The sequence below is a fragment of the Morone saxatilis genome, unplaced genomic scaffold (assembly GCF_004916995.1).
Source record: "Morone saxatilis isolate NCDOM2014 unplaced genomic scaffold, NCSU_SB_2.0 Contig16, whole genome shotgun sequence".
NCBI classification, from domain to species: domain Eukaryota; kingdom Metazoa; phylum Chordata; class Actinopteri; family Moronidae; genus Morone; species Morone saxatilis.
Genome location: NW_023339718.1, coordinates 7,075,518 through 7,088,370, shown reverse-complemented (window position 1 = coordinate 7,088,370; position 12,853 = coordinate 7,075,518). Strand labels below are relative to the sequence as shown.

The 12,853-nt window shown below is 41.5% G+C and overlaps 1 protein-coding gene across 1 annotated transcript in view; it reads left to right on the top strand.

Moving 5' to 3' along the window:
* The window catches only part of fam172a (family with sequence similarity 172 member A), a 139,825-nt gene that overhangs the window by 13,876 nt on the left and 113,096 nt on the right, over positions 1-12,853 (top strand). The window contains exons 5-6 of the mRNA XM_035658690.1: positions 6,678-6,743; positions 8,299-8,490. Of these exons, the coding sequence (XP_035514583.1) occupies positions 6,678-6,743; positions 8,299-8,490 (258 nt within the window). The remainder of the gene's footprint in view (positions 1-6,677; positions 6,744-8,298; positions 8,491-12,853) is intronic.

The window sequence follows — 12,853 nt, the reverse complement described above, 5'->3', positions numbered from 1 at the left end:
AGCTCCAGACAGATTTTTAATTTTGTTGTTGCCCAAACAATGGATCATGGACAGTAAAGGTTGGTGACCCTTGGCCTAATTTAGTTTTTATTGTGTTTTGTCATATTAAAACTAAAACATTTCCCAAAAAGATTGAAAACCCCATAGATTACTGGTATAGTGTCTCTGACGTTATCGTAATGGCTGTATTACAGCTGTAGTACAGTGCCCGTTATCTGCACAGGGTTGCTCAGTGTAGCAGGGTCACCTCAGCCTGTGTAGGTGTCAGTTGTAGTCTAATTCCTGTGATTCAGTGATGAATCTCTCTGATAGAAGACAAGCATAGGGTCTGGCCCAGATGGAGCTCTATTAAGCTGTTAATAAATGAGGATTCTTCTCTGCTCTGCTTGCATCTGTGGAATGGAAGGCACTCACAAATTTGTAAACACACACACACACTCTCACACACGTACACAGTCAGAATATTATAATGAAGTGAAGCTAGCCAGATGGCTGCATTAGAAAGCCGTCTCTCTCCCTCTCTCCTTTTCTCTCTGTTTCTTCATCTCTCTCTCTCTCTGTCTGTTTCCTACACTCTCTGCTGTCTCTCTGTTATCTTTTTTCTCTTCCTGTCTCCCTCTGTTTCCACATTATAGATGCTGGGTGTTGTCATAACGCTGACCAGCTGGCCAAGGTTTAAGGCCCTTGAGCAGAACACTGAGGAAAATGGCAAAAGAATTTTCTTTGATAACGATAAATTATGACAAGGTTATTATATTATATTATATCATCATAAACTCAGTTTATGGTAGCAACTTGTATTATACCTCTACCATGTGCATAAATTACAATATCATCTGCATACATTTGGATGCTTGTCTCAGGACAAACATCATATGCAGTATAACAATATAAAATGGGTGGGATTTAACACAGATCGTTGTGGAAGACCTGCAGAGAATTGTGTACTTGGATAAGCTGATATTGCTTTGAAGAGTTGGCTTACATAACTACCCATTAAGATAAAATCATACCTCCCGTGGTCACATTGCTGTAACACAAATTTTGTCATCTGCCAGTGTAACACCATAGTGTTTGTGTACATGCAGCCCAAATGGAGTCCACACACGGATGTTGTTTGTCTACTGCACGTGTGAACACATCTTCCTAAACAGACACCCAGTGTAGCATAAACACAACTCTGCAGAAGTCTGCATCCATTTCAGTTTTAAAGTACATTAAGACCCTTAAAGAGCATCTGAATTAAAAATGTGAAGGTAGGTACCGAAGTTAAGACAGCTCAATTCTTTATGAAATGCCACCCTCATCCCATAAAGAGTTAGGTTCAAAGCAAACAACGACACAAAACTAATAGTGGAGGTTACAGCAGATAGATATAGCAACTTATTTACTAAAATCATAGTTTATAATTTAAAACTTTACAATTAAGTCACTTAGAGTACGGTTTCACACATTTATTTCATTAGTTGTTTAGAAATGTTGTACATTTTTATCCCTTTAGATAATCAACATTAACCAACAAGAGATGAATTACATTTTGAAGTTGTAGAGGTCTTATAATTAACTTTAAAAAGTCATGGTGCTGTCATGTTGCATCAGTGGGAACCCCGGAGACAGGTCTCCATACTGTACTTAAAGCATCAGGAAGCCCCATACCAGTCATGGACCATTTTGTTGGGAAGATAATGGGATCTCTCTAAAGAGGGACTATAAATGACAGCTGTCTGCCCAGATTCACTGACTGCCATCACGTCTCCATTCCCAAAACACTTAAACACTGCTGCTGCAGCTTCTGCTGAGAGCACGGAGGAGGAAGCAGACACAGTCAGACAAAAATGGTTGCAGGGAGTGGGTGAGTTGGATTAGAGTTGATGAAAGAGAAGGGAATTGGACAGGGGGTGGGGGTTTGAAGGGGAGTGTTGGAGAAAAGGCAGGAGGGCTGGTAGTTGCAGCGTTGGCATCTGTCGCTACCGCCGGCACCCATGGTGGCATACAGTACTTTACTTTGAATTAGACCTCTGCCGGCTTCTCAGTTAACACCTGAGGAGGTCATTACGATGCCATTAGGATGTGAGTAGTGCAGGGAGAGTGGTGAGGGGGAGAGAGGGATATCTACGCTAAGTGTAAACAGTCTGTCTGTCAGTCTGTGTCTGAGAACTTTCTCTTCCCCTGGAGAGACCTCTCTCCTCTGACAGAAGAATGACAGAGACCTCATGGGAATTACACCAGTCTCTCTTTCTCTCTCTCTCTCTCGTCTCTCTCTCTCTTTGTTTCCCACATGGACTGACAGATCACAAATTCACAACAATAGGCTCTATTTTAATACCACTTTCTGTTGGTACACGAGGCTGACTTAAAATAAACAACCTTTCTATTGCCTCATGCTCTCTCTCATTTTTGCAGTCTCGCTCTCTTTCTGAGTATGCTTTGCTGTTGTTGTGCTGCATTGTTCAGGGGGATTTTCTTCTTTTTTTTCTTTTTCTTCCACTCCTCTATTCTCTGGAGAAGAAGGAATGCTTTCCTGGGTGTAGTCAGTGATACGGCATTGGACAGCTCTTTCAGTTTCATTATATAAACAGCTTTGATGCGTCTTCTTGCTCTCTGGTTTCTATGGCTAAGTGGCTTTTGGAGGGGGCTCTGGACTAGAGAGACAAGAGGTGTGTGTCTACACACGAGTTTCTTGTTTATGTGTGTATACAGTATGTGTTGCTGTCTTGAGTTTATTTATGCCCATGGCTGACACTGAAATTGAAAGTTTTTTTCCAGATAAACCAGTGAGGGTTCTTGGCCCCCACAAATGTCTCCTGTTACATTATTTAAACTAGAAGCCTTACAAGGCATTAAAACAGCTCTGTAACTATGACTTCTGATTACATTAAATTTGTTTAAACAATTCATGTGGGCTTGCCGCATTTCAAATTGGTCTTAAATAGTCTTTATTTATCTCTATGAAACACTTCCTCCCGGTCCTCCTCTTCTTGTCTTTCTTACCTTTCTATCCAATCACCTCTTCCTGTCCTGGTTCTCTTCCTCCTCATGTTTGTTTTGTATATGCCCAGGAAAGATCATTTCCTTATCGCCTTAGGTGCGGTCAGCCAAACCAGGCATGACTGTAATCAGTGCAAGAACACATACCTATGCACTTTAATTGATACATGTGCACACATAAGGTGGGAGGTCTATCTCTGTAGCAAGGAGTTTAAAAACATATCAACTTGCAGCCACAATGGTCTTTATTAAGACCTTGGCTTGGTGTGTGATTGAGAGTGATGAAGAGATTGTTATGGGGATGACCAGAGGTTTGTAAGGAGTTGATGTCATAGCCCACCCACTTAAAGGCCCCTTATCAAGGCCACTGTTATGTTTACTCTCTTTTCTCCCCTCCATCCCTCCTTCCATCACTCCTTCTCCTCTCAGCTGTTCACTGCAGTGGGAGCTGGCACGAACTTCTGGCTCCTGGGAATTGCTTCTCCATCTCTCCCTTCTTGTCTTCTTTCTTTCCTCCCACTGAGCCTTCCTCTAAGTCCCTTCCTTCCTCCCTGATCCTGTTCTTCTTGCTTCATCGCCACAATGCTTCCTCTACACAAACAAACCACAGACATAGAGGTGACCTCAGCCGCAGAAGGTCTATTTCAGACTCTCTCACGATCACTCTCACGGCCTTATAAAAGCTTGCTGTTGTTCTAGGATACATCATCATTCGGAAACTCTACTTTTTTGCTCTTTTCACAACTCAGTGTGAAGGCTGACTTTGTGACAACGGTGACAAAGTCAGTGAGGGTTACAATGGTTACAAATGTTTTGTGAAGTGTCACTCGTTGACATTGATCTGTGTCTTTGGCAGTGAAATTATGCAGTCTGGGACTTTGCCCTCCACTTTTTATGGTAGAGAGAATCTAAGCTTACATTGACATTTCAGATAATGTTGCACCCACCTTGTCAACCTAAATGATAGTACATATTTGTTGCAGATAAAAAAGGACATTGTAAGCATGTTTATGGTTATGAGACCTATCAATTTGAATTGATTTAGGTTGCTTTTATCCCCCCCCTTCCCTTCTCTTTGTGTGTCTTGATATTATTTGCCAAATCCCTGCTTCTCCTATCGTCCAATGCCGACAATGCAGGCACTCAGCGTTGCTTCCTGCAGGCATTTCATTAAAGCACTAATAACACATTGGTAATTAGGTGACAAAGAGGCTTTTCCTATTGTACTGATCAGCTGCTGAGACATAGTGCTCAGAGGCCCACACAGAAGGAGGTTGGCTGCGTGTCTGCGCACGTTTGTGTGTGCACCAGGACGTATTTGTGAGTTTCTAAGTGCCTGTTCTTTGAGTCTATCCCATTTCCCACCCCCATGAAAAATCAGATTTTGACCCAGTGGAATACTAGTACTGTCCCTTTATCAACTTTTGGTCTGGATCTTGTTTACTGAAAGGGTCATCTGGCTGCAGTTTACATAATGAACTAAAGCACACAGATGACCGACCTATATTCAAGCTTGGATATTCGATTCTTACTTATAATCTACAGTATCCTTTTCAGTGGAAATTCATTCACACAGTGAAACACATGCATTCTTTCCACCTTTTCTCTCTTCTCTTGTTCGTTCCCCATCAGTCTCTCCTTATTCTATATCAGATGGTTCTGGAACCACCTGAGGCACTGAACAAATAACATAGTGCAAATGAAATTTCCTGTGAGGCTTATTGATGTCATTAAACACTAGCATACTGAGGCCCGGAATCATTTTAGTCTTCATCAGACCAGCTGACATTTTAGTGAATTAGCTGTTGGAGGTTTGGTGGGCTGGGGTGAGGTGGGGTTGTTTTAGCTTCTCTAGCTTTTTTCCCCCCTTCACAGGGTCAAATGGTAGAATCGATCATCTCATTTGGTCCGTCTGCTGGCCTTTGATTGGCTGTCATAAGGCTAATATGTGTCTGGTGCCTAATGTTATTCTTGCATGTTGTTCTTTAAGCATTAAATCAAGTTAGCATTGAGTTTCTTTCGGGCATAAAAGAGCATGGCAATATTGTGATTATCATGAGAATTCACGTTTGACTTAGAAGCTTTTTTTGAGTACTCTTAAGTTGCATTTGGCCTTTTGTTTTCCTTTATTTTCTGTGTGAAAATGCCAATTCATGCCATTTAAAAAGTGTTTGGAATTTGGAACATGTAATTTAGATTATGCATAATTTCATTGTCCCGAGGTTGACATTTCAGCAGGTGGTCTTAAGAAAACATTTTGTTTTCGGTGTGCCAAAAATTACAAAAGCTAAGCAGATCATGGCCCAAAAGAATCTGTTTTTTTTAACTTGTTGGTACATTTTAGTAATAGTCATGTTTGGCAGTGAGATTTTCTCACTTCTCTAAGGAACTTGGAGACATGTTGTAATGTTGATTGGACTGAGTCTAGCTTCCTTGGTTTAAGAAATAGCATTATGTTTCTGTGACATTCAGCATATCAACAAGTTTCCTTTGATTGGCTTCAGAAATACACGAGTGGCTTGTGAATGTATGATGGTGTATATTGATATTTAAAAAGCTGAAGTACAGTTTTATTTTTGTGCATCCCTATTACATTGAATGTGTAAATGTCTATTGACCTGTTATTAAATCTCAATGCAATTTTCCCCCTTTCAACACATTAATGAGAATCATGCCACTCTGTGCTGTGAGACATGGCAGTCTCTGGTTGATCGTTGTTTGTGATTGCAGTCAGCCACTTAGTCAGTCTCATTTTATAGCTGTGGTGCTACAGCTAGCCTTTGGTTTTTCTGATTTAGTAAAGCTGATGCTTCAAAAGCTAACCAAAGTGAGACTTTACAGCGGAGCCAGACAGCATGTTACTCAGTTCTCCCTGTAGTCCATCATTGTATTGTTGTGACATGTACAGGACAGGGAGTCTGTCATTGCACGTGTTTGGGAAATATCATCACAGCCACAACAGCTCCAACACAGCTCACTGCCAGCGGTCATGTGCCCTGTCATCTGTTATCACCACTCCTCTGTCTTTCTCTCACAACTGATCAAAAATTTAAATCTGTTCTACAAAGCACTTCTCTCTGTTCTCAGCTAAGCAGGACATGGGGAGAAGAAAAGAAGGAAAGAAAATATAGGGAAAATGGAAAAGAAAGTTGTTAATGTCACTGAACCATGAAAGGCTTGGCCCGGGGTTGGAATGATTCGGTATACAAGGTTCTTTAGTGCTGTGGCTGCGGGGATAAACATAACTTACATCAGCCCTTCGCTTGTACAGGAGATTTCCTCTCCTGGCACTTACAACCTCAACACTCTAACTGCACTGTGATTCACACACACACACACACACACACACACACACACACACACACCTACACACACACACACACACACACACACACACACACACACACACTGCACACGTTTATGATCCAGACCCTTTCAAGTAGCCTCATGTACACACACACACACACACACACACCAGAGGGCAAACGCGGTTTTTGAATAGTATTTTTTATTCTGTTTGCAAGCATGACAGTTGTTGCTATTACTTGTTCACACATACACACAGAGTTTAGTTGGCTTTTGTTGGATGGATTTGTATCAACGGCAGTGTATAAATATTCATTGCATTAGACTGTATTATCAATGTAATGTTTGACTGTGTGTGTGTCCTGTCTTTTTTTTCTTTCCAGATCATCACTCAGTATGTTTATGAGCTGTTGGAGAAAAAGTGCAACATGACTAAAGCAATCCTGCCAGTAAGTACCCAAAGTGAAAAGAAGCATTTTCCTCTTTGATTTATGCCCTTGAAGATTAAAGGGAGTATTAAAAATGAAAATTGACGTAAATGCTTAGGCTTCAGTGTGTGATTATGATATTGAGTGTCCTGTTTAAAAAAAATAAAGAAAAGGGGATTGTGGGGAGTCAGCTCTCCTCATTCACTACCATTCTTTGTCTTTCTCTTTCTATCTCACTCAGTTTCTCTCTTACTCCCTCTCTTTCTTTAACCCCCTCCCCTGCCCACATCCTTTGTGCAAAAGTGTCTCCTCAACAAATTAACTGTATTGTGACGTGTCATTTCAAAGGCACAGAGGCGCAGCATGCTGATGCTTAATCTGTTTTGCATTCATTTGCGCTGAAGGGGACTTCTACTCTGCCATCATGGAGTTATTCTTTGCCCAGCTCATCCAGGCTCAGAGCACACACTTGATCCCTTTTATTTGTTGTTGGAAGCATGTTTGTCTCTTTTTGCCCCCCTTTACCCCTCCATTCCTGCTCCTTTTCTGTTTATAAAAGTTGTGATCATTTTTCAGGCTGCGTTTATGGGGATGTTAGGCTGCGCTGGTGTTTAGAAGCATAGCAGAGTTAGCTCCAGCGCTAACAGTGTCCATAAATCACCTAGCCAGGGACTCAGCGCCTTTCATTAGCCCCCATACACTTTTACTGGTTTATCTGCCTGGCCTATTTATCTCATTATTCCTCTGGAAAATTGCTCTGTTCTACTTTTCTGCTGCCCACCCGCCTGCGTGTATATGGCGTGTGTGTGTGTATTTGTGTGTTACTGGTGGGTCCGTCCACCTGCGTGGCATTGAACTTGTGACCGCAGATTTTAAGAAGATTAACCACAGCCAAGTATAGGGAGAGGGAATGAGGGAGCACAAGAGAATAAAGGGTAAGATTTTCTCCCCCACTCGGCTCTCTTTGTCTGCTTGGATTAAGTTCTTGCAGCTGCCACCCATGGCTTTTATGGACAGTGTTTGTCTCCTTAGAGATTCTTCCAGGCAGACTTGGGAGGGATGCAAAGACACATGGGAAGTGGACAGAGTGCATGCACACACAAACACTCACTTAGCCTCTCTTTCTGTCTTTACTTTACTTTCTGCCTCAGTTTTAATCACACAAAGGCTGTTTTCTAATCATGATTATTGATAATTAGTGTACTGATGCATATGAGCTTTTTTAATTACAAAGGCCACTGAGGAGATGGCTGTTTTTCCTTAAACTTGTGCATGTAACATAAGAACATTTCTAACGTTTCTCTTCATAATCTTTATCAGGCAGTTTTTTGAAGCAGCAGAAATCAAAGCTCTAATTATAAAATCACAATTTCATCATATTTTGCATTTGCTGCTGTTGCATGAAAAGAGCAGAGATTTATTTTGATTGAGTTAAAGGTCCCAAAAGTCTATGAAGTCATGTTCAGCAGTTTTGTTTTCTTTACACAATTAGTAAAGTGTACATTTTTCTTTATAGAAGACATTTTTGGGGTTTGACATCAGTAACACATGGTAACCTGTTTTCCTGAACATTTAGGTGGATGCTACAGAAGATGAGCCCACCAGTTTTATCTACCTGAGCCCAGATGCCTTGTCCAATCCGTCCAAGCTGCTGGTGCTGATTCAGGGCAGTGGTGTGGTGCGGGCTGGTCAGTGGGCCCGTAGACTTATCATCAACCAGGACCTGGACTCAGGGACACAGATTCCCTTCATCACCAGAGCCATGGCGGTAGGGGGCACAACAAAAGAAGTTCAAGCTATTCTGTTTAATGTTGAACTGATTTTCTGATCTTTCATCCAAGATGTCCTGTTTTTATGTTTCACTAAGAGGGAAGGGTGGTCTGAGTGCACTGAGGACACTGTAAATAATATGTCAGAAGAGGATTTTGTGCAGCCAGTTCTAAAGACATTATATTTATATCCTCTATTTTCCACATAGTAGTTTCCTTTGCACAGAGTATAAACTGTGACACATCTTTGGTGTGTAGAGTTTTGTGGGTTTCTGAATGAAAAAGTCATGCAGTGTGCTCATCATGTGGTTGTACCACCACTACCACAGTGGTTAGCCTGATAGGATATTGGTGTGGCAAGTGCAACACACACTGTTTATTCTGAAGGGCAGGCTTGAATGTTTGGGGCTGTGGAAGGTGTTGTGCCACAGTGAGAAGCAGAGTGTCATGGCATTTTGTATTTTTGTATTGACTGGAGGTTTGAATGTGATTGTGGGTAATTTGTTGTTGCTGTGTGCTTTCATAGGTTATACTCTGATGTACTGCACCGACCCAATTCAGTAACTTCATTGTACAATTTACACAAGTGTGGAGTGGAAAGGAAACTTTGTCCTGGGGTCATATGAGAAATTATATGATGCTGAGAAATTTCTGCACTCCACAGCATCATATAATCAGAGAGGCACATAGTAACAAGCAGACATTCATTCACAGGTGCAAACTCATGAATGATACTATTACTGTACGGTGCTCAACCCAGTATTGAGGCTTATATTGTCTTGTTAGTGAAATGACGCATATACATCAACATGATCATTATTATACAAGAAAACATTTATGTATTCTTATGATGTATGATTCATATGTAGTTCTGTATACTCATGTCCGGGTGAGCTGAGAGAGAGGAAGAGATAATATAATGTAAAATATAGATTAGTTTTTCTTTCTCTACCGTATGATCACACACGGGTGTATGCATCTGTGTGTCAGCAAGCAAAAGGTGGCTCTGCCTTTCTTATTATTTTCATCCCCATCTCTGTGTTCATTTGTCAGCCGGGCCACGACTACCTGTGTAATTTTATCGGCCTGCTGTTCAAATTGACTTAAGGGAGATCCTGCTCTCCCTCTCCCCCTCGTTCCCTCGTTTCGTCCATCTGAATGCCATAAAGACTTTCACTGCTGTGTAAAGCCCTCTCCTGCTGTGTACAACAACAGGAGAGATTTGGGTTGCTTGCCTGTGTGTCCATGTGTGTGTTAACGGATGATTTGGCTACCCCAAGACTTTGAATTACAGTTACCCTGGCTAGTATTACAGTTGGAGAAGGCAGGGTTGTGCTGCAGAAAGCCAAAGTGACAGCTTCGATATAGAGAACATGGTGTGTGGAGTGCGAGTGTTGCTCATTCATCATAGTAAACAAGAAATCGTGTTCTTACACCCTGACAAATCATCATCCAGGCATTTACCACACACAGGCCTTGCACTCTGTGTGTGTGTGTGTGTGTGTGTGTGTGTGCACTGGAAAGACAGGCACACACATTTACAGTCAATTCATGCTGTCTGCATCTATTACAGCCATGTTTGTGGTTTATTATGTCATACCATGAAATTTGTGTAGAGGTATTGGTGCATGTATAGGAGTTACAGCATCTATACAATCTAAAGAAAGAAGTGTAGTCCGTGATTTAGTGCAGCTGTTTTTTTGGTAATAAACATACATTTCATATCTTAATTTACATGCATGCAGCAAACAAGTGATAAAACATATCAATCAATAACTCACAAATGAATGACAGCTCTCTGACACAGTAGCTCTGTGACACAGCAAATACGGACAGCAAAATCCACAATCAGCAGCATTACGCCATATTTAGAGCAAAATCCTGTGATCATGTAAGTTTGTGAATGAGACCACTTGAAGGAATAGTTGTTATTACAGTGCCAGCGCAAAAGCTTTGGCCGGTCCTATGTGGCCTCTTAACCCAACAAGCCATCAGCTCATTTTGATGATTAGTTTACCTTCAAGGAACTTCAAGGAGAGGATGAGGAGCCGTTAACTCGCAGAGACAATAAGTGTAACTTGTGTCACACTACATACCCATTGACAGTACCCATTATGGTTATTCAGTGTGGTATTTTCAGTGGATTGCAGTATGCTTGAAAAGTACACCACATGACTAGTGAGCACAATAAAACAATCAAAATGGTAAGCCAACATGTTTTCCATAACTAACACTAACATATCCATATTTGTATAGGCAGTTATTTTGGCTATATTATATTAGGCATTTGACAGCTCTGGTACCATGACAATTCCTCAATATTTTTGATTTACAAATTTTGTTTTGCAAAATTGCAGTTTTGGGTGAAATGTTGACATTTTTACTATACATTTTACTATGTTTAGATAAGGCTCCATTTTCCAAAAATGTTTTGTGGCAAGAAACTCTTGCCTCAAGTGCAGTTCATGTGAAGTTACTCATGGGAAGTTGATTGGAAATTCAAAGCCTGCAGCAAAGGGTCAAATGGAGTGCATTCGGAAAATATGGGGGGAGCTTGTGGCTTCGCAAAACACATGAGCAAGCATGAAAACACACACACACACACACACACACACACACACACAGTTAATTTGACTCATAGTGTGTGTGTGGATGCAGTGCAATTCTATGGTATGAATGGGACATGCACATAGTGTCAAGGCACCACCATCTGAAATTCTCAACCATGTTCTTCGGAACTTTGAGTCAGCTGTTCCTCTCTTCCAGAGGGAAAAAATTGCTGATTGCGCTAGTTAATCAGGCCCTTAACACAACACACATGCACACACACACACAAAATCACAGGGTGAATCCCGGGGCAGCCTGTCTCTTACACCCCATCGCCTGTCTCTGCCACCCATATCCACTGTGCTCCTGTCTTTGGATATATCACAATCTTTGTCATTCTGCTATATTATGATGACACATTAATAAGCTGGCAAAATGTGTATGTTAAAGATAAGTCTAAAATATGTACACACAGACATGTGCGCACAGAGAAAACATACACACACAGACACAAATGCATCTCATTGGGCAGAGGGTATGGCATTTGGCGCAGTGTGTACAGTGCCACTGGGTTAAGAGAAATCTCTGTGTGTTGTGTGTGCAGGTCTCAAGCATGTTGTCTTTATGTGCATGTGTGTGCACATGGATGGTGCTATTCCCATAGTCTAGCGGTAAAATGACAGGTGAGAGGAGGATGCTCCAGCAACAACCAGAGAGTAGGGGAAAGAGGTGGAAAAGAGGAATCTGAGATGGAGAGTGGGGGAGTTGGGGAAGGGGTGCAGAGGGAGAAGGGTTATGATTGGTTGGAAGAGGACAGAAGAGGAAAGAAGGAGAGGGGTACAGAGAGGATTGAAGAGAGAAATGAGAGGAGGGCGAGGGAGTGACTGCAAATGGGGTGGGACTGGCAGAGAAGAGACGGGAGTATAGAGAGAGAGAGAGTAGGCAGAAGGCAGGCGTCTGACAGCTCCACTACTGGGAGAGGGCCTCTTAATGACAGCTTATTCCTTCATGATTTCAATTCCTGACAGTCGACAGGTCTGCTTGTTGCATCATGGCAGCTGTATCATTACCTTCTGGCCCTGTCACTGCTCTGCATCCTGAGACTGAGATGGTGGAGGTGGAGGGTGGGCGCCATGGGGTTTGGAGGGGATGGGGGATGGGAAAGAGAGAGGGAGATTGTGAGGTTATAGTCAGAATAATTGAAGAAGGACGGTTTATTGAAAAGTGGGATCATTAGTTACAGTAGCTGTTGGAGTTGAGAGTAGGACTTTTAACTTGTGTAAGTATGTGTCCAAAATGAAAGAAAACACATGAAGGCTTTCGTGAGGCCTTAGCTTAGCTCTCCCTCACCATGTGGCCATGACACAACATAGTTGAGAGGAAAGAAGTGGAAAAGTTCTAGTGCCTTTTTTCTTTTACTTTACATCACTTAACCCTTTTACCTCAACTTCTCCCGCAGTTGTTATCTTTTCAGTTTTGCAGGAAACGTTAGTTATCCACTAGATTTTCTTCATAGGCTTTATATTCATCTGGGATAATCTGGGTTTTTTCAGACGGTCAAAAGTCAGCTTGATTTAATTTTCATCTATTTTTCTATATGTTAAATATTTCAAGTATGAATTGATTCATAGCGGCAATATAAAACCTGACAACTCTTCAACTTGTTAAATGCATATAAATGTTCACATGTACACCCCAAAAAATATACACAGGTCCTTAAGAATGACTTAATTTAATTTGGAAGTTGCTAATACAAAAACAGATCTATACCCCCGTAATGCATCCCCTTTATCACTGCCCTCTCTCTCTCTCTCT